The sequence below is a fragment of the Canis aureus genome, chromosome 35, assembly GCF_053574225.1.
Source record: "Canis aureus isolate CA01 chromosome 35, VMU_Caureus_v.1.0, whole genome shotgun sequence".
Classification (NCBI taxonomy): Eukaryota; Metazoa; Chordata; class Mammalia; order Carnivora; family Canidae; genus Canis; species Canis aureus.
This window is the reverse complement of record NC_135645.1, coordinates 6,841,526-6,867,149: the sequence shown is the minus strand read 5'-3', so window position 1 is coordinate 6,867,149 and position 25,624 is coordinate 6,841,526. Positions and strand designations below refer to the sequence as shown.

The 25,624-nt window shown below is 34.3% G+C and overlaps 1 protein-coding gene across 6 annotated transcripts in view; it reads left to right on the top strand.

The window, feature by feature from the left end:
- STXBP5L (syntaxin binding protein 5L) overlaps positions 1-25,624 on the top strand; it is a 379,840-nt gene that overhangs the window by 188,300 nt on the left and 165,916 nt on the right. For all 6 annotated transcript variants that reach the window (XM_077884445.1, XM_077884446.1, XM_077884444.1 and 3 more), the window contains one exon: positions 21,371-21,449. In XM_077884445.1, the coding sequence (XP_077740571.1) occupies positions 21,371-21,449 (79 nt within the window). The remainder of the gene's footprint in view (positions 1-21,370; positions 21,450-25,624) is intronic.

The window sequence follows — 25,624 nt, the reverse complement described above, 5'->3', positions numbered from 1 at the left end:
TTTAACCTAGCAGCTTAGAGGTTACTTTACATTCACGCATTTAGTTTGAGATGCTTCCATTTAAAGATCGCCATTATGGAAACCTTGCAATAGGTGTTGCTATACATTCCACTCAGGTAGAATTATTTGTTTCTATGATGAGTTTACTTCCTCTCCACTCCCCCACCCCCATTCCTTATGTCTTTTATTTGTATGTATGTAATAGGAGTTACTAAAAAATTTTCTACTTCTATTCATCTCAACAGTCAACTTCTATACAAGTTCTTTTTGGCTCGATTGGATATTTGGTACTTTCATGTTTCACCATATCCATATTTTTCACACTGGAGTTGTTGTCTATGTAGTTGACCCTTGGACCATATGGGGGATGGGGCACTGATCTCTGTGCAGTTGAAAATCCTCATAAAACTTTTGACTCCTCTAAAACTTATTTATGGCCTGCCATTGATTGGAAGCCTTACTGATAAACAGTCATTTAATACATATTTTGTATGTTATATATATCATATACAGTATTCTTAAAATAAAGTAAGCTAGAGAAAAGAAAATGTTAAGGAAATCATAGGAAGGGATGCCTGGGTGGCTCAGTGGTTGAGCATATGCCTTTGGCTCAGGGCGTGATCCCAGAGTCCAGGGACTGATTCCCCGCATCAGGCTCCCCGAAGGGAGCCTGCTTCTCCCTCTGCCTATGTCTCTGCCTCTCTCTCTCTCTGTCTCTCATGAATAAATTTTTTAAAAAAAGAAAACAAAATCATAGGAAGAAAAAAATACATTTATAGTACTATACTTATTTTTTAAAAACCTATTCCTTTGAATTAGTGTTTTTGTATTCTTTGGCTAAATACCAAGTAGTGCAATTGCTGGATCATAGAATAGTTCCATTTTTAATTTTTTGAGGAAACTCCATACTATTTTCCAGAGTGGCTTGAAACTAATATTTCAAGCCACCTGAAACTAATATTACAGTGTGTGTTAACTAACTGGAATTTGAATACAAATATAAAAACTCTGTGTATAAGTGAACCCACACAGTTCGAACCCATGCTGTTCAAGTGTCAACTGTCATTCTATTTTCCTGTTGAAAGAGATGAAATTCTGTTCACAGGTTGCTGAAAACATCAGCATCTGTGTCTCATAACATACAGATCAAGTTAAATTCCTGCTGCCTCACCACTATTTGAAGCAAACATCAGTGATTTTGACATATTCTTCAGTTTCATATGTTAGATTTCATTTCAACTATTTTTATTTAATTTCTCTAAGTAGTACTTTAACTGTATCCTATAGTTTTTTATTTTAATTTTATTAAAAATATGTAATTTTCATTAATATTCAGCTTATTTTCTAATTTCTATAAAAATTTTCCTTTGACCTATGAGTTAGATATTTGTTATCTAATTTCTAAAAATATGTTTTGTTATAGATTTTTTAATTAATTGTAGTCAGAGACTGTGGCATGGTACTAGTTCTACAAAATTTACTGTGATTTCCTTTATAATTAGACATACACAATTAATTACATAACATTCCAAGTATGCTTGAAATAATGTACATTTCCTGTTACACAAAGGTCCACCTTGAAATTGTGGGGGTTTTTGAACTATAAACCTTTTCTTAGTTTTTGTTGTTTGATTTTTCAATTTTGAGAGAGGTAAGTTAAACTATTATAATGGATTTTCCTTGTAATTCTGTTCCTTTCTGCTCTATATACTTTAAAAATCAAGGAGGTCAAAGTTGTTTATAAGTATTAATCAGATCCTCTGCTTTTACTAATATTTGACTAGTGCTATCAATTTCTGAGAATGGCATTAAAATTTCCTAAAAAATATAGAATTATATACTTTTCATTTTATTTCTGTCCTTTTTGGTTTCATATATTTTTGAGGCTTATTAGGCATCCATATGTCTTTATAGAGACCGTATATTTGGGTTTCGTTTATTTAGTTTTATATCATTTAGTTGAAGTGTTCAGTCTATTAATATCAATGTAACTACTGATGGATTTGAATTTAGGTATACCAAGTTACTATTTGTTTTCTGTTGGTCTGAACTTTTGTGGTGGTGTTCTTTTTTCCTCCCCTTTGTGCCTTCTGGATTATTTGAAAGTTTTTATTAGAATTTAATTTTAATTTACATATAGGCATTTTATCTTCAGACCTTCTTTTCCCCTAACTTTTCAGTCTATTGGAGTTAACATTGTAGCACTTCACAAAAAAATGGAGAAGCTTCACAATCATATATATATGTTTACTTTTACAATAGTTATATGTATTACTTTTAAATACATTGTTAGAATTAAGGAAAATATTCTTTTGTATTTAATTTATAATTTATCTTAATATAATTTTATATTTATGAATTTTTATAATTTCATTTGTTCTTGAGGATTATAGGAACATCATTTAGCATTTCACTTAGCTTTCCTCTATCTAAAAATTCCTCCTTTTGGCTTTTATTTTTGTTTTGTTTTTTTAAGATTTTATTTATTCATGAGAGACACACAGAGAGAGAGAGAGGCAGAGACATAGGCGGAGGGAGAAGCAGGCTCCATGCAGGGAGCCCAATGTGTGGGACTCCATCCCAGGACTCCAGGATCACGCCCTGAGCCAAAGACAGATGCTTAACTGCTGAGCCACCCAGGAATCCCTTGGCTTTTATTTTTGAAGGACATTTTTGCTGGATGTAGATTTCTGGGTTCAGTTTGTGTTTGTGTTGTTTAAAAGGTGCTGCACATTTTTTAAATGTTTCTAGTTTATGAATGAGAGATGTGTGGGTTTTAGCCTTTGTTTCCCCTATGTATAATATGTCATTTTTCTCTGGCTACTTTCAAAATTCTTGTAGCTTTTATTTCCAGTAAGTCCTTTTGACTATAACATGCCTAAGTTTGTTTTCTTCAGGTTCATTCTGTTTAGGGTTCTACTGAGCAACAGAACTTCCTACATTTAGAAATTTATATCTTTCCCAAAATTTGGGGAAATTTCAGCCTTTTATTTTTTCAAATATGTTTTTCTGCTCCACCTACTCTCTACTCTTTTTCTGGGACACCAGTTATTTGTCTGGTAGAATTTTTGGTATGTCTTACATGTTTCTAACTCTGTTTTTTTAATCATTTTTTTCTCTGAATTTAAAATTGGATAATTCCCATTGATCTATCATTTATTTAATTGCTCTTTCCCTCTGTAATCTTCATTCAGCTATTAAACCCTTGTTATTTTTATTTTAAATATTTTTCCATTTACTACCTTTTTAGTTTTTCTATTTTTCTGCTGAGATTTTCTCTTTTCAGTCATTATGATTATTTTGCTTTGCTTTGCTTTCCTTCCCTTCCTTTCCTCATTAAACTTAGTTATAATTGCTGCTTTAAATATTTGTTTGATTATACCAAAATCTACTTCCCCTTGAAGTTGGCCTCTGCTCATAAGAATGGCTCACATGTTTCTTCTTCATATATCTAATAATTAGAACTGTATAATGAATATTATGGACATTATGTTGTATATACTATAGAATATATTCTTGTTACCCCATTCCTCCCTAGCCATGTGTCTCCTAAACTTGGGAACCATATGCAGATTCATTATTTTTCTACAAATCAGTATTTTTTATATGACAAAAAGTAGTCTTTATCTGAAAATCAAATTATTGGACAGCAGTGGGAAAAGAGGGAGGACGGTGGTCATAGATGAGTTTACTTTAGTACCTATTTCACTTGAGATTAGCACTGTGGTGATATTGCCCTTGTTATAGCTGGTTTTCACTAATACTACAGACATCATTTTTCTTTCACAGTAAATTTTAATCGTTTCAAATACTTATTCTTCAAATATAATGCCCTCAACTATATACACAGACATACAGTCTACCTACATACATGATCTTAAACCAAATCTCATCTCATACTCCATAGTGACATTGTTACTCAGAAACAGGACAGAGATGTCAACAATTATCACTGTAATTTAACATTTTCCTGAAAATATTATCCAGTGTATTTAGACTTGAAAAATAAATATGATATTTAAAAGTTTAGAGAGTTCAAATTATAGTAATTTTTTGATAATGTAATTGCACAGCTAAAAAATAAAAACTAATTAGGAATACTATTAAGTATAACATGAGAACTCTGTATACAAAATGAAACACAATGGATGAATAAAACCATGTAAAAAAATAGCATCCGCAAAAATACCTGGAAGTAAACCTTAAAATAACAGTGAGGTATTATTTCTTCTAAAGGACATAAAGAAGACTTGAATAATGAAAAACATACACTATGTATGCATGGGTAGATTCAATATTATTAAGATGTTAGCTGTCCACATATTAATTCAAAATTCAATTTGTTCCCAAGAAAAATAACAGGTTTTAAAAATTAGACAAGCTTATGTGTAGCAAAAGTAAAAATGAAAATAGAAAAATTATTTGAACAAGGAGTAATGGTCAATTATAGGCAGTTTGGAAGGTTAGATGCCCTAGACAATTCTTGCTGAAATAATTACTTACTGATATGAAATAAATTTATTTTTTAAAATGTCATTGAGCTAACAGCAATAAAAACAAGGTAAGCTTAAGGATCCCAAAAAAACATTGTTAAGCTAGAAATGCTAAGAAATAAATGATAAAGATAGAATTTGTATTGTTTTAAATATTTTATTCATTTATTTGAAAGAAAGAGAGAGCATGAACACAAGGAGGGACAGAGGGAGAAGGAGAAGCAGACTCCCCAGTGAGCACAGAGCCCCATGTGGGGCTCCATTCCAGGACCCTGAGATCATGACCTGAGCTGAAGTTAGACCCTTAACTGACTGAGCCACCCAGCACCCATTGTCTATAGTTTTATGCTACACTTCAGAGAACTTAAACTTATATTTTAAAAAATACAAATTTATTGAAATATAATTCACAATTCAGTAGCTTAAAGTGTACAATTCAGTAGTTTTAGTTTATTCAGAGTTATGCAACCACCAACAAAATCTTAGAATATTTTTGTCATCCCCAAAAGAAACCCCATACACATTGACAGTCATCCCATCCCCACTCCTCCAGCATATATATGAAACATATATATGAATGCTTATACGTCAAACAGAAAATGTAACATCAAGTATACATAAAATATACAAATATTTAATTAGGGATTGAATAATTCTTATATAAATTGAAGTATGTTAGGGTACAAGGGAGTAAGACACAACTTGAAAGTCCCCATAGCCTGCTGAAGACCGATCTCTCCCACTCTCACACCCATCATGAAGATGTCACCTGTATGTCCAGCAAAGAATCTGCGTCCCAGCATCAATTCCAGTCTGGGCCCAGACTGAGGAGGAAGCCACTCTCTGAGATAGGTGTCCCAGTAGGATGCTAATGTCATACATTCCTCTCCATTCCTTGGGATCAACCCAGTACCAGGTGGTATGCCTGAAGTGTCTTCTGCCTCTATAGATTTGACTACGTGGGCATTTAATATCAATAAATTCATACTATATATGGTCTTTCATGACTGGCTTCTTTCATTTAGCATGTTTTCAAGGTTCATCCATGTCTTAGCAACTCTTTTGTTAGTTGGTGAGTAATATTCCATTGTGTAGATATACCACTTTTATTAATCTACTCATCACTTGATGAACATTTGAGTTTTCCCATATTTTGACGATTCTGAATAATTCTGCTGTGAATTTTTATATACAACTTTTGTGTCAACACATGTTTTCACTTCTCTTTGGTATATATACAAGAATGGAAATCCTGGATCATAACTCATATTTAACATCTTAAGGACCTGCCAAATTGTATTCCAGAGTTCGGGCTTTTACATACTCACCAGAAATATTAAGTTTCCAACCTCTCCACATCATCATCAACAGTTGTTAATATCTATCTTTTTTAAAGCCATCATAGTAAATACGCAGTAATATCTCATTGTGGTTTTGATTGGTATTTCCCTAATGAATAAAGATATTGAATACCATGTGCTTATTTTCATTTCTAATATTCTTTGGAGAAACATTGATTCAGTTCCTTTGCTCATTTACAAATTATTTGTTATTATTATTGTTGTTGTTGTTACAATTCATTATACAGTTGATCCTTGAACAACACAGAATTTGAGATGCCAACCCTCTGTATAGTAGAAAATTCACATATAACGTTTTTTTATTTTTTTTATTTTTCTTTTTTTCTTTTTTGTTTTTTTAATTGAAGTATAATTAACATACAATATTATATTAGTTTATGTGTACAGAATAGTGATTCAACAACCTATTGGCGATTCAGAGATTCAATAACCTATTGTTATGCTATGCTTGCCATAGTAACTGATGTTAACATCCATCACCATACAACATTATTACAATATTATTGACTATATTCCCATGTTATACTTTTCATCTTCATAATATATTTATTTTATAGCTAGGAGTTTGTACCTCTTTATTTTTTTATCTATTTCACCCATCTTCCACCCACTTTCCCTGTGATTACCATCAGTTCTCTGTATTTCAGTCTGAGTTTGTTTATGTTTATTTGTTTTGTTTTTTAGATTTCACTGTAAATGAAATCATATGATATTTGCCTTTCTCTGTCTGACCTATTTCACTCAGTATAATACCATCTAGGTTCATCCACATTGTCACAAATGGCAAGATAATCATTTTTTATGGCTGAGTAATATTCTAGAGTGTGTGAGTGTACACACACATAAAACCTTTATCCATTAATCTATGGATGGACACTTCCATTTTTTTGGATATTGTATATAATGCTTCAATAAACATAGAGGTGCACATATCTTTTTGAATTAGTGTTTTTGTTTTCCTTAGGTAAGTACTCAGTAATGGGACTATTGAATCATATGGTATTCCTATTTTTAATTCTTTGAAAAACTTCTCTACTGATTTCCATGGTGGCTACACCAATTTCTATCCCCAATAACAGTGCACTAGGGTCTCTTTCCCTCCACACCCTTTCTAATGCTTGTTATTGTCTTTTTTATTCTAGCTATTCTGACAGGTGTGATGACATCTCATTGTGGTTTTGATTTGCATTTCCCTGATGGCCAGTGATGCGGAGCATTTTCTCATGTGCTTGTTGGCCATGTCTGTGTCTTCCTCTGTGACATTTCTGTTCATGTCTTTTGCCCATTTCATGATTGGATTGTTTGTTTCTTTGATGTTGAGTTTAATAAGTTCTTTATAGATCTTGGATACTAGCCCTTTCTCTGATATGTCATTTGCAAATACCTTCTCCCATTCTGTAGGTTGTCTTTTAGTTTTGTTGACTGTTTCTTTTGCTGTGCAGAAGCTTTTTATCTTGATTAAGCCCCAATAATTCATTTTTGCTTTTGTTTCTCTTGCCTTCATAGATGTATCTTGCAAGAAGTTGCTGTGGCCAAAAAAAGGTGTTACCTGTGTTCTCCTCTAGGATTTTGATGGATTCTTGTCTCACATTTAGACGTTTCATCCATTTTGAGTTTATCTTTGTATATATGGTGTAAGAGAATGGTCTAGTTTCATTCTTCTGCACGTGACTGTCCAATTTTCCCAGCACCATTTATTTAAGAGACTTTCTTTTTTCCAGTGGATAGTCTTTCTTGCTTTGTCGAATATTAGTTGACCATAGAGTTGAGGGCCCATTTCTGGGTTCTCTATTCTGTTACATTGATCTGTGTGCCAGTACCACACTGTCTTGATGACCACAGCTTTGTAGTACAAACTGAAATCTGGCATTGTGATGCCCCTGGCTGTGGTTTTGTTTTTCAATATTCCCCTGGCTATTTGGGGTCTTTTCTGATTCCACACAAATCTTAAGATGATTTGTTCCAGTTCTCTGAAGAAAGTCCATGGTATTTTGATAGGGATTGTATTAAACGTGTAAATTGCTCTGGGTAACATTGACATTTTCACAATATTAATTCTGCCAATCCATGAGCATGGAATATTTTTCCATCTCTTTGTGTCTTCCTCAATTTCTTTCAGAAGTGTTCTGTAGTTTTTAGGGTATAGATCCTTTACCTCTTTGGTTAGGTTTATTCCTAGGCATCTTACACTTTGGGGTACAATTGTAAATGGGATTGACTCCTTAATTTTTCTTTCTTCAGTCTCATTGTTAGTGTATAGAAATACCACTGACTTCTGGGCATTGATTTTGTATCCTGCCACACTGCCAAATTGCTGGATGACTTCTAGCAATCTTGGGGTGGAGTCTTTCGGGTTTTCTAGGTACAGTATCATGTCATCTGCAAAGAGGGAGAGTTTGACTTCTTCTTTGCCAACTTGAATGCCTTTTATTTCTTTTTATTGTCTGATTGCTGAGGCTAGGACTTCTAGTACTATGTTGAATAGCAGTGGTGAAAGTGGACATCCCTGTTGTGTTCCTGATCTTAGGGGAAAGGCTCCCAGTGTTTCCCCATTGAGAATGATATTTGTTGTGGGCTTTTCGTAGATGGCTTTTAAGATGCTGAGGAATGTTCCCTCTATCCCTATACTCTGAAGAGTTTTGATCAGGAATGGATGCTGTATTTTGTCAAATGCTTTCTCTGCATCTATTGAGAGGATCATATGGTTCTTGTTTTTTCTCTTGCTGATATGATGAATCACATTGATTGTTTTACAACTGTTGAACCAGCCTTGCATCCCGGGGAAAAATCCTACTTGGTCATGGTGAATAATCTTCTTAATGTACTGTTGGATCCTATTGGCTAGTATCTTGTTGAGAATTTTTGCATCTGTGTTCATCAGGGATATTGGTCTATAATTCTCCTTTTTTGGGGGGTCTTTCTCTTTCCATCTCTTTCTATCTTTCCAAACAGCTTTAGTAGAATAGGTATTGTTTCTTCTTTAAACGCTTGATAGAATTCCCCTGGGAAGCTATCTGCCCTGGACTTTTGTGTCTTGGGAGGTTTTTGATGACCTCTTCAATTTCTGCCCTGGTTATTGGCCTGTTCAGGTTTTCTATTTCTTCCTGTTCCAGTTTTGGTAGTTTGTGGGGCTTTCCAGAAATGCATCCATTTCTTCTAGATTGCCTAATTTATTGGCATAAAGCTGCTCATAATATGTTTTTAAAATCGTTTGTATTTCCTTGGTATTGGTGGTGATCTCTCCTTTTTCATTCATGATTTTATTAATTTGAGTCTTTTCTCTTTTGTTTTAATAAGGCTGGCTAATGGTTTATCTATCTTATTAATTCTTTCAAAGAACCAATTCCTGGTTTTGTTGATCTGTTCAATAGTTCTTCTGGTCTCTATTTCATTGAGTTCTGCTCGAATCTTTATTAACTCTCTTCTTCTGCTGGGTATAGGTTTTATTTGCTGTTCTTTCTCCAGTTCCTTTAGATGCAAGGTTAGGTTGTGTATTTGAGTTTTTTCCAGTTTTTTGAGGGATGCTTTTATTACAATGTATTTCCCTCTCAGGACTGCTTTTGCTGTATTCCAAAGATTTTGAATGGTTGTATCTTCATTCTCATTAGTTTCCATGAATCTTTTTAATTCTTCTCTAATTTCCTGGCTGATCCTTTCATCTTTTAGCAGGATGGTCTTTATTAACCTCCACCTGTTTGAATTTCTTACAAATTTTTCTTGTGATTTATTTCTAGTTTCAAAGCATTATGGTCTGAAAATATGCAGATGACAATCTCAATATTTTGGTATCAGTTAAGACCTGATTTGTGACCCAGTATGTGGTCTATTCTGGAGAAAGTTCCATGTGCACTTGAGAAGAATGTGTATTCAGTTGCGTTTGGATGTAAAGTTCTGTAAATATCTGTGAAATCCATCTGGTCTAGTGTATCATTTAAAGTTCTTGTTTCTTTGAAGATGTTGTGCCTAGAAGATCTGTCAATTACAGAAAGCGCCGTGTTGAAGTCTCCCACTATTAGTGTGTTATTATCTAAGTATGTCTTAACTTTGGTTATTAATTGATTGATATACATGCAGCTTCCACATTAGGGGCATAAATATTCACGATTGTTAGGTCCTCTTGTTGGATAGATCCTTTAAGTATGATATAATGTCCCTCTTCATCTCTTGCTAGTCTTTGGGATAAACTTTAATTTATCTGATATGAGGATTGCTACCCCTGCTTTCTTATGAGGACCATTTGAATGGTAAATGGTTCTCCATCCTTTCATTTTCAGACTGGAAGTGTCCTTAGGTCTAAAATGAGTCTCTTGTAGACAGCAAATAGATGGGTCTTGCTTTTTTATCCAGTCTGAAACCTTGTGCCTTTTGATGGGATCATTAAGCCTATTCATGTTCAGAGTTACTACTGAAAGATATGAATTTAGTGTCATCATAATACCTATTCAGTCCCTGTTTTTGTGGACTATTTCTTTGGACTTCCTCTTTCTTTTACAGAGTCCCCCTTAATATTTCTTGCAGAGCTGGTTTGGTGGTCACATATTCTTTCAGTTTCTGCCTATCTTGGAAACTCTTTATCTCTCCTTCTATTCTGAATGAGAGCCTTGCTGACTAGAGTGTTCTTGGCTGCATGTTCTTCTCATTTAGGACCCTGAATATATCCTGCCAGCCCTTTCTGGCCTGCCAGGTCTCTGTGGAGAGGTCTGCTGTTAACCTAATACTTGTCCCCATAAAAGTTAGGGATTTCTTGTCTCTTGCTACTTTAAGGATCTTCTCTTTATCTTTGGAATTTGCAAGTTTCACTATTAAATGTTAGGGTGTTGAACGGTTTTTATTATTTTAAGGGGGGATCTCTCTATCCCCTGGATCTGAATGCCTGTTTCCCTCCCCAAGTTAGAAGTTCTCAGCTATGATTTGTTCAAATATGCTTTCTGGTCCTCTTTCCCTTTCCGCATCCTCTGGAACCCCAATTAAATGTAGATTTTTCCTTCTGAGGCAGAAATTTTTTCCTTCTGAGGCAGATTTTTCCTTCTGAGATTCATATCCCTTAACCTTTCCTCATGATCTTTTAATTGTTTTTCTTTTTTTTCCCTTCAGTTTCCTTCCTTGCCATCAACTTGTCTTCTATATCAGTCATTCATTCTTCTACCTCATTAACCCTAGTCGTTAGGACCTCCAGTTTGGATTGCATCTCATTTAATTGATTTTTAATTTTGGCCTGATTAGATCTAAACTTTGCAGTCATGAAGTCTCTTGAATCCTTTATGCTTTTTTCCAGAGCCACCAGTAGCTTTATAATTGTGCTTCTGAATTGGCTTTCTGACATCAAATTATAATCCAAATTCTGTAACTCTGTGAGAGAGAGTACTATTTCTGATTCTTTCCTTTGTGGTGAGTTCTTTCTAGTCATTTTGCTCAGTGCAGAGTGGCTAAAAACAAGTTGTAGTGGAAAAAGGAAGGGAGAAAAAAGAGAAAAAAAAGCAAACAACCCACAAACAAACAAACAAAAACAAAGACCAAAAACACACAAACAAAAAGGTGGGGTGTCCTCTGGTTCTATATACTGTAAATACCTCGACTTCCTCTGGAGCTTTCCAGTGCTTCTCAGTCAAGGACTTACTCTTCCTCTGTCCTTCCAGCTGGTCTTCTGGGGGAGGGAACTGCTGTGCTGATTCTCAGGTATGTGCACCTGGGGGAGCTGTCCCACCCCCTGCCAGGTGCACAGCTCAGTGGGAGCTCTTTATCCTGTGAGGCCTCTGTTCCCTGGTGGCCCCACTCTCCCAGGCACAGGGTGACACCAGGAGGAACAATCCTACTGGCGGGGGCCAGCTCTCTAGCTCTGGAGTCAACTCCCACAGTAACTACTGCAGCTTCCAGTCCACACTGGCCTGGATGCTCTGGGCCAGGGGGACGCTGATGGGCACAGCTCGGGGGCACCCTGTAGCAGGAGTGTCCTCGCTGTCCTGGGCCCTCCCAGCCTTCGCCTGTCCCAGGGGGTGTGCAGGATCCTGGGCTGTGTCCCCCGGCGCCTGGGATCCGGGGCCTGTGCTGCTGGAATTGCGCTCCCGGGGTAGTGCAGCCCCCTCCGTGGGGAGCCGCCACCTGAGCTGCTCCCGAGGCCCCTCCAGGCGTGTGCGCCAGCCCTTTACTGCAGTCGTTCAAGGTGTGTGGCGAGCTCTCCCCTGGGGCGCACTTCCTCTGTTAGTGATCCCGGGAGCCAGGAGGCTCCACTGCCCCTCCTGGGATCCTGCCCGAGTTCCCTGTGAGTGCATTTCCGTCCGGGAAGATTGTAAAATTTCCTGCTTCTCCTGGACTGGGCTTTCCTGTCCTGGAGGTTCTTGCTGCCTGGCCTTAGCCCGGCTCCTCGTGGGGGCCCCTCCCGCACTAGATTCTTTTTTATTTTATTTTATTTTATTTTATTTTATTTTATTTTATTTTATTTTATTTATTTTATTTTATTTTATTTATTTTTCTGTCTTCTTATTAGGAGTGCGAACTCTTCTCTCTGTAGCGTTCCAGTTCTCTCTTTAAATCTCAGGCTGAATTCATAGGTTTTCAGGATGATTTGAAAGTTATCTAGGTAAGTTGGTGGGGATAGGTGACTTGGGGAACTTACTCTTCTGCCATCTTGCCCCGCTTAACATCATTTTTTTTTGGAGACCATCTTTTTCCCACTGGATATTCTTGACTCCTTTGTCATAGATTAATTGACCATATAAGCATGGGTTTATCTCTAGGCATTCAGTTCTGTTCTGTTGGACCATGTGTCTATTTTTGTGCCAGTTCTGTACTATTTTGATTATTAAACCTTTGTAGTAAGTCTTGAAATCTGGAATTGTGATACCTCCAGCTTTGTTTTTCCTTCTCAAGATTGTTTTGGCAATTTAGGGTCTTTTGTAGGTCCATACAAATTTTAGGATTGTTTGTTCTAGTTTGTAAAAAATGCTCTTAGCATTTTTATAGGGATCGTATTGAATTTGTCAAATTGCTTTGGGTAGTTTGGACATTTAATGAAATGCTTTCTATCCATGAGCATGGAATATCTTTACATTTGTTTGTGTCATCTTTAATTTCTTTCATCATCTGTTAGTTTTCAGAGTATAGGCCTTTCACTTCCTTGGCTACATTTATTCCTAGGTATTTCATACTTTCCAGTCCAATTTAAATGGGATTTTTAAAAATTTATTTTTCTACTTCATTATTTGTGTATAGAAATGAAAAAGATATTTATATATTAATTTTGTGTCCTCTGACATTATTGAATTCATTTATTCTAATATATATATATTTTTTGGAGGCTTCGGATTTTCTATGCATAGTATCATGGCATCTACAAATAGTGACAGTTTTACTTCTTCCTTCCAAATTTGGGTGCGTTTTATTTCTTCTTCTTGTCTGATTGTTACAGCTAGGACTTCCAGTACTATGTTAAAAAGTGGCAAGATTATTATTCTTGTCACAAGATTATTATTCTTGTCACAGTCTTGTCAGTCTTGACAGTCTTGTCTTGTTCCTGATCTTAGAGGAAATGCTCTCAGTTCTTCACCATTGAGTATGATGTTATCTGTGGGTTTTGTTATATATCGATTTTATAATGTTGAGGTATGTTCCCTCTAAATTCATTTTTGTTAAAGAGTTTTCATAGTGAATGTATGTTGAATTTTATCAAATACTTTTTGCGCATCTATTGAGATGATCATATCATTTTTATCTTTCATTTTGCTAATGTGATTTATCACGTTGAGTGATTTGCATTTTTTTAAAGATTTTTTAAAATTTATTATTCATGAGAGAGAGAGAGGCAGAGACACAGGCAGAGGGAGAAGCAGGCTCCATGCAGGGAGCCTGATGCAGAACTTGATTCCGGGACTCTAGGATCATGCCCTGGGCAGAAGGGAGGCGCTAAACCGTTGAGCCACTCAGGCGTCCCGAGTGATTTGCAAATATTGAACCATCCTTACATCCCTGGAATAAACTCCACTTGATTATAATGAATGATCCTTTTAATATATTGTTGAATGCAGTTTGCTAATATTTTTTGAGAGTTATGCATCTGTGTTAATCAGGGATCTTGCCCTATAGTTTTCCTTTTTTGTAGTTTTTTTGTCTGGTTTTGTTATCAGGATATTGTTGAACTCAGAGAGTATATTCAGAAGCTTTCCTTTTTCTTTTATACTTTGGAATAATTAGAAAAGGATATACATTAACTCTTCTTCAGATGTTTGGTAGAATTCACCTGTGACTCAATCTGGATGTGCATTTTTTTTGTTGGAAGTTTTTTGATTACCTGTTGAATTTCATTACTTATAATTGACCTGTTTAGATTTTCTATTTCTTCCTGATTCAATTTTGTAAGTTTCTACAACTTTTCGGAATTTATTCATGTCTTCCAGATTGTCCACTTGTTGGCATATAATTTTTGTAGTAGTTTCTTATAATCCTCTGCATTTCTTCAATGTCAGCTGTTACTCCTTGGCTTTAAGACTTTCTTTATTTGGGTCCACTCTTTTTTTGCTTTTGATGAGTCTGGCTAAAGGTTTATCAATTTAGTTTATTTTTTCAAAGAAATAACTTTTAGTTTCATTGATTTTTCTATTGATTTTTTAGTCATTTATATCTGCTGTTATCTTTATTATTTTTTTCCTTCTACTAACTCTGAACTTTGTTCTTATTTTCTAGTCCTTTTAGATGTGTGGTTAGATTATTTGAGATTATTTTTGTTTCTTGAGGTAGGCCTGTATCACTCTAAATGTCCTGCTTAGAACTGTTTTCACTGCATCAAAGATTTAGACTTACTGTGTTTTCATTTTTATTCCCCTCCATTTTTTTTTTTTTTTTTTTAGAGAGAGAGCAAGTGTGAATGGGGGGGGCAGAGGCAGAGGGAGACTGAGAATCCAAAGTAGGCTCCACACCCAGCATGCAGCCCAATTTGAGGACCTATCTCATGACCCTGAGATCATGACCTGAGCCAAAATCAAGAGCCTGATGCTTAACCAACTGAGCCATTCTGGTGCCCCATATATTTTTTAATATTTTATTTGATTTCTTCATTGACCTATTTATTGTTAGTAGCATGTTGGTTAGCCTCCTTGTGTTTGGGTTTTTCCATTTTTTTTCTTGTCACTGTTTTGTAATTTCATGCTGTTGTGGTCAAAAAAGATGTTTGAGGGCAGCCTAGGTGGCTCAGTGGTTTAGCACCGCCTTCAGCTTCCCAGTGTGATCCTGGAGACCCGGGATCAAGTCCCACGTTGGGATCCCTGCATGGAGCCTGCTTCTCCCTCTGCCTGTGTCTGTGCCTCTCTCTCTCTCTCTCTCTCTCTCTCTATGTGTCTCTCATGAATAAATAAATAAAATCTTAAAAAAAAGTTTGAAATGATTTCAATGTTTTTAAATTTATTGAGCCTTGTCTTGGGGCCTAATGTGTGACACCCATCCTGGAAAATGTTTCATGTACATGTGAACAGAATATGTATTCAGTTCTGTTTGGATGGAATGATCTGTATATTTCTGTTAAGTCATTCAAAGACACTATTTCCTTATTGATTTTCTGCCTAATCTATCGATTGATATGTGGTGTTTTGTAGACCTCTACTATTTTATTACTGTCAATTTCTCCCATTGTATGTTAATATTTTGTTTCATGTATTTCAATGTTGGCTACATAGATATTTACAATTGTTATATCCTCTTGTGTTAACCCTTTTTCATTGTGTAGTCCCTTCCGTGTCTTTTGTTACAGTTTTTGTTTTAAAGTCTATTTTGTTTGATATAAGTATTGCTACCCCGTGTTTTTTTTTTTTTTTCACTTTCATTTGCTTCAAGTATCTTTTTTTATCCTTTCACATTCAGTCTGTATGTATTTTTAGGTCTGAAGTGAGTCTTTGGTAGGCAGCATGTAAGTGGATTGATCTTGTATTTTTATTGATTCTACCACCGTGTGTCTTTTGATGAGGACATTAAGCCATTTTCATTTATAGTAATTATTGATAGGTATATGCTTTTGCCATTTTGTCAATCATTTTCTAGTGGTTTTGTAGTTTTCTATTCCTTTCTTTTTCTCTTGCTCCTTTGTAATCAATATCTTTCTTTAGTGTGATGATTGGTTTTCTTTCTCTTTATATTTTGTGTGTGTCATAGGTTTTTGGCTTGTGGTTACCATGAGTTTCATATATAACATTCTAAGTATATAGAAGTCTATATTGATTTGATGGTCATTTATGTGTGAATACATTCTAAAAGAACTTTATTTCTTCCTTCACGTTTTATGTACATGTTATCATAATTACATCTTTTTATTATTTGTATCCCTTAACTAATTTTTTAGATATACTTAACTGTATTACTTTTTTCTTTTAACCTTCAAACTAGCTTTATAAGTGATTGCCCTACTACCCTTACTGTATGTTTGGTTTTACTCATGACTTTTTTTTTCTTTTGTGATTTTTTTTTTTTACTTCTAGTTATGACACTTTCTTTTCCACTTAAAGAAGTTCTTTTAACATTTATTGCAAGGCCACTTTAGTGATAATGACCCTTTTTTTCTTTGAGAAATTCTTTATTTCACCTTCAATTGTGAATGATAACCTTGCTGGATAGAGTATTCTTGATTGTAGGTTTTTTCTTTTGAGCACTTTGAATTGTGTCATGCCATTCTCTTCTGGTCTGCAAAGTTTCTGCTGAAAAATCATTTCATGGCTTTATGGGGCTTCCCTTATATATAACTAGTTGCTTCTCTCTTGCTGCTTTAAAAATTCTCTATCTTTAGTCTTTTTCCTTTTTTATTTCAATTTTTATTAAATTCTAGTTCATTAACATATGGTAAGATTGGTTATAGGTGTAGAATTTAGTAATTCATCACTTACATAAAACACTCATTGCTCACCACAAGTGCCCTCCTCAATGAACATCACCCATTTAGCCCATCCCCCACCTACCTCCCTCATCAACTTTGGTTTGTTCTTCTCTATAGTTTAGAGTCTCTTATGGCTTGCTTTACCCTCCTCCCTCTCTTTTGGGCTCTTTCCATAATTTGACTATTGTTGATAATGTTGCTATTAAAATCAGGGTGCATGTGTCCCTTTGAATCAGTATTTTTGTGTTCTTTGGATAAATCTAGTAGGTCATAGGGTAATTCTGTTTTTAACTTTTTGAGGAGCCTCCATAGTGCTTACCACAGTGGCTGCACCAGTTTGTATTCCCATCAAGAGTAAAAGAAGATTCCCCTATTTCCTCACCATCTGTTGTTTCCTGTGCTGTTAATTTTAGCCATTCTGACACATGTGAGGTGGTGTCTCACTGTGGTTTTGATTTGCATTTCCCTGATGATGAGTGATGTTGAGCATCTTTTCATATGTCTGTTCGCCATCTGGATATCTTTTTTGGAAAAATGTCTATTCATGTCTTTTGCCCGTTTCTTAACTAGATTACTTGTTTTGAGGGTGTTGAGTTTGATAAGTTCTTTATAGATTTTGGATTCTAATCCTTTATCAGATATGTCATTTGCAAATATCTTCTCTCATTCCATAGGTTGTCTTTTAGTATTGTTGATTGTTTCCTTCACTGTGCAGAATATTTTTATCTTGATAAAGTGCCCATAGTTCATTTTTGCTTTTGTTTCCTTGCTTCTGGAGATGTGTCTAGTAAGAATTTGCTATGGTTAAGGTCAAAGAGGTTGCTGCCTGTGTTCTTCTCTAGTATTTTGATAGATAACCTCCTTAGATTAATCTTCTATTTGGAACTCTGCTTCCTGAACCTGGATGTCTGCTTCCTTCTCCAGGTTATTAAGTTTTTCAGCTATTATTTTTTTTTCAAATAACTTTTGTACCCCTTTCTCTCTCTTCTCCTTCTGAGATGCCTATAATGAGAATGTTTGTTTGCTTGATATCCAAGGTATTCCTTAACCTATCCTTATTCCTTACAATTATTTTTTCTTCTTTTCACTGTTCAGGTTGGTACTTTCTATTCCTCTGTCTTTCAGATCACTTATGCACCTTCTTGCACCTTCTATTCTACTGTTGATTCTCTCTAGTGGATTTTTCATTACTGTTATGGTATTCTTCAACTCTAATGATGATTTTTTATATATTGAATCTCATGTTAAAGTTCTCACTGAGTTCATCCACTCTTCTCTCCAGTCCAGTGAACATCTTTATGACCATTATTTTGAACTCTATCAAGTAGGTTTTTCCTTTGTTTCATTTAGTTCTTTTTCTGAGGTTTTGATTTATTCCTTCACTTGGAACATATTCCATCTGTCTCCTCATTTTGCTTGACTTTTTTTGCTAGGTTTTCTTTATTTCTATAAGTTGGGTGGAACAGCTACTGCTATATTTAAAGGAATGATCTTATGTATTGTCATCCCCTGTGTAGATTGCACATGCCTAGTGACTTTGGTTGGCTTGCTGGAGCTGTGGTTTTTCTGTACTATGGGTCCTGGAGCATTCTGTGCTGGAGACTCTCTGAAACTGAAATGGGTGTTGGCCATTTCAGGCCACACAGAGTGCCCTGTCAGGACAGCTGAAGATAAAGTGGGTATATACTGTATTGGGGCATAGAGTATGGATGACTGAAGCTAAAGTTGGTACAAGCTGGGATGTCCTAGGGCTCTCCACACAGAGCACCCAAGCAGGATAGTTAAAGCTGAAATGGATGCAGGGTAGGGGGGTACTCTGGCAGGATGGCTAAAGTTGAAATTGGTCCAACTTGGGTATCCCAGAGTGATTTACACAGGGGGAGCCTTGGTGGGAGGCTGGAACTGAGGCAGAGTGTAAGCCAGGGTTTCCCAGTGTGTGCCATGTAAACAAAGCCCTAATGGAGTACCTGGAGCCAAAGTAGCATGAACTAGGGGTTTCTGAGGTGCTCCATGCAAGGGGTGCCTGGTGAATTGTTTGGAGTCAACATTATGTGGGCCTGGAATGTTCTGGAGTGCTTTGCACATCTGTCACTTTGGCAAAGGATTTAGTGAGCACTGACCAGGAGTGTTCTGATTGTGCACTGCACTGGGGCTATCTTGATGGGATGGCTGGGCCTGGTATAGGCTAGGGGCCCAGGGTCATTGAGGTAGTAGGCTTGCTAGGGTATCTGGTTCCTGGCTTTTGTCCATGCCATCAAGATGGAGACAAGAATTTATTTATTTATTTTTTATTTATTTTTTTTAATTTTATTTATTTATGATAGTCACATAGAGAGAGAGAGAGAGAGAGGCAGAGACACAGGCAGAGGGAGAAGCAGGCTCCATGCACCGGGAGCCCGATGTGGGATTCGATCCCAGGTCTCCAGGATCGCGCCCTGGGCCAAAGGCAGGCGCCAAACCGCTGCGCCACCCAGGGATCCCGAGACAAGAATTTAAACCATGGTGCTTGCCAGCCCAGAGAGAGTTTTAGCAGCTCCCTTACCATTTGGTGGAGTTCTAGGGGTTGACCTATTATATAGTATTCTTTTAAATAGTAGTGGCTTTTTTCTGTGGCCCAGGTCATCAAGGGCTGGCATGAGCTAAGGGGGAGTGGGGAATCATAAATAGTGGTAACTGTTTAATTGGCTCTCAGTTCTTCTTCGGGAAGAATTGCTCTATAAGTAGGTGTAGATTTGGTGTGTCTATGGAAGGAGTGAGTTCAAGGTCTTCCTATGTTACCATCTTGGACCAGAACTCCCAAGTTCTATCTTTTAATGCTTAATCTAGCTTCTAGAAAGTAATCTACAAAAATCTGGAAATTCTTCTATCATAAAGTGAAACCATAATATTCTTAACTTCTACTTCGTGTACTCCTACTATTCTCAACACCGCAGGTGTATCACTTGTTTATGGTACCTCATATTGTCAGTTTTATACTTGCTTTGCTTAAATTAGTAAATTTTAAGTTTCCTGCTGGTCAGTTATTTCTTTTTACCCTGCCATTTAGTGTAGTACTTTGAACATAAAGAGTAGCAATAAATGCAATTTCTGATAACATTTTTTTACAGTATGACCTATAAGTATATTTCAATTACTAACAGGTAATGAACATAATCAAAGTTGAAAACTTCAGCCAAAAATTATTGGAGTTGGAAATTGAAGTAAATTATTAATTAATTTAGATATTATTCCTTTTTACTGAAATCAGTGCATAATACTAATGTGTATTGATTGAAAAATTATAATTATTTACACAGACATGTATGTATAAACAACAGCAAATATACTATTTTGATTTGGTTAATGACTTGACAATTATTAGAGAAGCAATGAATGAAAAAAATATAAACTGAGGAGAATGTATCTCTTTTTTTGCTGTATTATTTCCTTCATTTCTCTGTTCCCACATATTACCCAAATCAGTAATCACCAACCAGCTGTTTCTTACTCCAAGAACACTGTTCAGAGTGTCCCTGAACCAAAGTTCTTTCTTTGTAAGGCTGAATCATCATCTACATATAATATCAGCAATTCAATTTTTTTTATATATAATACAGATACTTTTAAATCTTTTTTACAATGTGAATGATTATGACCAATATTTTATTGATTGCTTCTTTTGTTGACATAGAGTAAAAGAAAGAGAAAGCAAATTCAGAAAGCATGTCATGGAGCAGATAAGGTATTTAACCCTGCTTTTTAAGCAAATTAAATAAAACTATGTCGACATTCTATTTGGATTATGACTGTGCCATTCTGAAGCTATCCTGAAATTTTAAACATAAATGCAGAGAGATGTCTGTCTACAATAATAGGTATCTGTGTCTATAAACTGTTGTTAACAATACAAGAATACATAAGGGTACTTATTAAAATAAAAAAGAAACAAACATCATCTCAAAAACATAAATTTTATCAAAATGAGACATAGAATTATAAGTAAAATCATAACTAGAAAGATGTTATATGCAGAAGTAGCTTTACTTCCTTTTCCTACTCTTTTTGATCACTTTTCCAAATCCATGGAGTCTAAACAACATAAACGTTTCCCTATAAGAAAACATTTTTATGCAAATATAGTATATTATTGAAACGTACCATCTGTGTTTTATTGTCTAAAGGATTTTCCCTTAAATTAATTTGATAAAAATACAATGATTTTGATGGTCTATCATAAGTTTTAAATGGCAAATCTTTCTACATGTGAAAAGAGTTTTCTTGTATTATAGATAAAATCTATAATGGGCCTAGTATGGATTTTCATAATAATATATTTCATTATGCAGTAAGTATGTATGTGTATGTGTCTTTAATTCTAAAGTAATCTTAAAACTCAAAAGATTAAAATAAGTTTATATGAGACTAGATTTATATATGGAGAATATAAAACAATATAGATATGATAGATTTACAAATAATTTTATTACTTACCTAGCAGTCAATTATTAGGATTCAAAAATCGTTTACAAATTCAACAAATGTTTGGATGCAAAGAATTGTATTATCCTATTATGAAAAACATATAATTACCTTATTTTTTCTCTAGACTCTTTTAGTCAAACTTTTGAAATTGTCATGAATGTGTAGAATTTAAATGTGATTTAACAAAATCCTTTTTCTTTCTTTAGGAAAAAGTCAAAGAGAAGGAAGAAAATCTGAATCTTGTAAACCAATTCTTAAAGTAGAATACAAGACCTGTAGAAACAGGTATGCATTTTTTACTTTGAGGGATATGGGAAAATATATAAGAAACAGACAAGCAAGGCAAATAGCCTTTAATGTTTATGTATTATTTAAAGTTTCATATAATTATATAAGTATATTAATTGGCTAAATCCTCTTCATTGATAATAACAGCTTTTTTATTGCTTAATAGGAGTATCTATGATATTATTATGAGTATTTCAATAGCGATTACTAAGTATTTTAACTTTCAATGAACATTCAGATGAATATTATGTACATTCATTTTAACAAATTAGGACTTTTGGGCCATGCATATTTAAGTAGCAATCATTCAGTATTATTAAGCAGAAGCGTACCTATTGGTATTGCACATAAAAGAATTAAAACATTCCCAAGTCTTTGTACTCTAAGGTTTTACATTCTGAACTTGGAAAGATTATAGTTGGGTGGAAAGATAAAGAGTTATGTATATTGCATAATAAAAAAGTGCTAAATTTTAAGAAACAGAAAACTAAATTAAATAATAATATAGAATAAAATTTTATCATGTATATATAGAAGCCTTATCCTATAAATCAAGAATTTTCTTTTTACTTACAATAATTATTAGTGATTAATAATCACTAATCACTAATTATTAGTGGCAATATTCTCATCTGAAGTACCATAATTCTAAATCTTGCCTAAACCTTAATTTTATTTTAACTCTAAATTGGATAATTCTACTTTGTATTACTTACATGCTCATACTGGAGTGTATTCTCAGTATTATAGATACATTTAATGTTTGTTTACACTTGCTCTTTGAAAGATTTAATAGTATAAAATTATGGCCATTTTTAATGAGTTTATATATATAAACTATCAAATATGGTATATAGTTAAATATATAGACATATTTTTATGTATATATTTTTACAATAGTTTATATATATACATATTTATGTGTGTGTATATACACACACAGATCAATACTTCTTTAGTAACAGCTGAATGTTACTATGTATCATAAGTAGTAAAAATGACCACAGGTTTGTACAACTATAGTTAAAGTATTAAAACACTTTGTTTTTTATTTACTTATTTTTAAACACTTTAAATTTAATTATTATGGATGGAAACATTTTACATATGTCTTATATACATACTATATATGGAAACATTTTACATATATTATATACATATATTGTTATGTACATATATCATTAGTTATTACTACATTGTACACACTGTACAACTTGTTTGGTTTACTGAAATGCAAGAGAATGCTGCCTGCTTTTGAATCTATGATTATCTAGTAGGAGAAGTAAGGCCATAAACTAGTGGTTTCCATGTAACATGTGAGGTGGTTTTATAGAGATATGCTATGAGAGTACAACAAAAAGACACCTAACTGAGACTAGATAGGGGAAGAGAACAGTGAAGTAAGTTTCTTCTTGGGAAGGGTATATCTGAGATGAGGCATAAAGGATAATAGGATTGTGGCACACAAAGTAAGGAAAGGATGCAGATTAAAGGAAAACACTTTCAGAATCAAGAATTCAGGTCAAGGCAGTGTAAAAATAATTATCAAGATCCTTGGCATAAGGGGTAAGACAGCTATGTGACCTTGAAATTTTTAATGAACTCTTTTAGACTTTAATTTCCTCATCAACTATACCTATCTTATTGTGATGTTTGTAAAGAATAAATTATGGAGTTCGTAATATCATAAGTTTGATGAGTGGTACATAGTGGATTTCTTGATAAAAAGAAGTTATCATTATTGTCATTATTAAAGCCATGGTATTTCACATTGTGAAAATTATTCCACTGATCTTAATTTAATGATTTATTCTAGTAATTGGTAACCCAACTTTGTGTAGAAATAATTCTTTAGATTTCTAATGTGAAATAATTATGTATTATTGATCATAATTATCGTCATCCCATTTACTGTGCACTTTAGTACATTGTGTTTGTTTAGATTACCAGTATATTAGAAAAGTCACCTCTAAAAGCAGTAGTTTTCACAGCTCAGAACGCAAGGAAACTAAACAGCAGAGGAGCACCAAAGTTAAGAGTACTGAAAGGTACTGTGACAGCAAAATAGGCCATAGCCTGGAACTAAAAATAAATAGCTATATTTCTGCTTCAACTAGTACACAGTAGAAACTTTGTGAAGTCAAAAATTGGGATGTCTGTGGCAGGAGCAAGAACTTTAAGAAGAACTCTACCAAATATGCAGCAGCAATAGAGTGTCTTAAAGGATTCTATAGGTAGCAGATGCAAGGGGTATGTTTTCTTCTTAGTTTATCTTAGATCAGCCATTCACAAGCTGGCTTTAAATTTCTAGGGAGGAACAACAATTCTGCTTAGGAATCATTGGTCCCCAGTCACCAAATTGCTTATTGGCACCCCACCCACTATGGTCTCTAGGCTTAATAAATGTATCCTCTTCAAAAAGGAATAATGATCTCTACCTGCTACCACTAACATTATCAAGTTCTCTGTGGTTAATAAAAATTACTTTCTGCTAATTTTTAATTTCTATCATGGCCACTTATTGATAGACTTCATGCATAAAGTTCTCCAGGCCTCAGTATAACCATCTGTTAAATGATAATAATAGTTTTCTCATTGAGATATCATAAAGATTAAATACAATAATGCAAGTAAGCATTCTTCACACAATACCCAGAACATCATAAATACTCCACAAATGTTATTTTAATATATTATGTTGCCCAATTTATTGCTTAATCTTGTTGCCTTCATTGAGACAAAATTTTAATGCTTTTTTCTATACTATACTTATTTTACAAATTATACAGTACTTTTTTCTTTTGGTTGTATGATACTGTGGATTTTGAAATATGTATAAATGCCTGAAATCACCACCACAATAAGATTACAGAGTATTTCCATACCCCCATAATTCTCTCCTGCTGTTCCTTATAGTCACACTTTTCTCCACTTCTAACCCCTGACAACCATTGATTTGTTCTCCATCACTGTAGTTTTGCCTTAAGATGTCATATAAATGAAGTTATATATTATAATCTTTTGATCCTAGCTTCTTTCACTCAGCATAATGCCTTTGGAATTTATCCAAGTTGTTGTCAATAATTTTTAGTTTGTATTAATGTTTTTTCATGTATGAAGACATTTTTAATCATATTTATTTATTTTGTAATAGTCCATCTGATCAGTATACCAGCATACACTTGTACTAAATAGTCAAGGAGGCAGTTTTGTGTGTGATATAGCATTTACCAAATTGTGTCTCTTTGATCACTAACTGTATTCATGGAAAAAAATAGGAATCTGTAATCAAATGCATTTGAGAGGTATGGGAAATTCTGGATTATATAAAAGTAAACAGGACTATTTACTGTATAGTTTCTTAGAATCTATGCTATATGACCTGAATTATAAAATTTCAAAAGGGAGATATTGTTTGCAAGTGTCAAATTTTAAATTAAAAACTTTTTTTCAGAACATTTGTTGTTTCCCACAGTTTTAGAAATATTAGTTTCTAAAGTTTTTTCCACATTAGGCTAGAAGTGAAAAACATGTACGTGGGCACTGGATTTGAATTTTTATCCTGCCACTACATAGCTCTGAACAAGTTTACCTACATTAATCCCAGAGTCATCTGCTATAGGCAGTATGGACCACTCTTTAAGAAAATAGACCTCAAAATCTGGGAGATCTGTTTTCTTTTGGGTTTTTCTGCTTAGTTGTTATTTAACTTCATTAATAAAATGAGGATTATACTTATGAGGATTTAATGTTATAATTAAGTTTCTAATGCAGTTATTCATGAGTGATTTCCTGAGCATTTTCCTGAGGAAATAACTTTTTATTTAGTTATTCATGGTTTACAGAGAGTGCACATAAATCAGTTAATAACTTCAGACCCAGTGTTTTCTGATGCAGAGTCCTAATAAAAGCAGAAAAGGTGCAAAAACACTTACTCATTTCATTAGAAATGACTTTTAAGTCTGGAGAAATCTTAATATAAACATAGGAAAAAGCTTGCTGCTCAAAACCTACTATTACTAGGTTGGTAATTTCTGCCAAATTACTGAAGCAAGACTAACATCAACTGATATAGGACTCAAGGAAAATAAAATCAGTATAGACATTTTATGTGTAGGTTTTAATAGAAGTTTTGTAAAAGCTCTTTTTTTTCTTGTTATATAGTCAGCCTA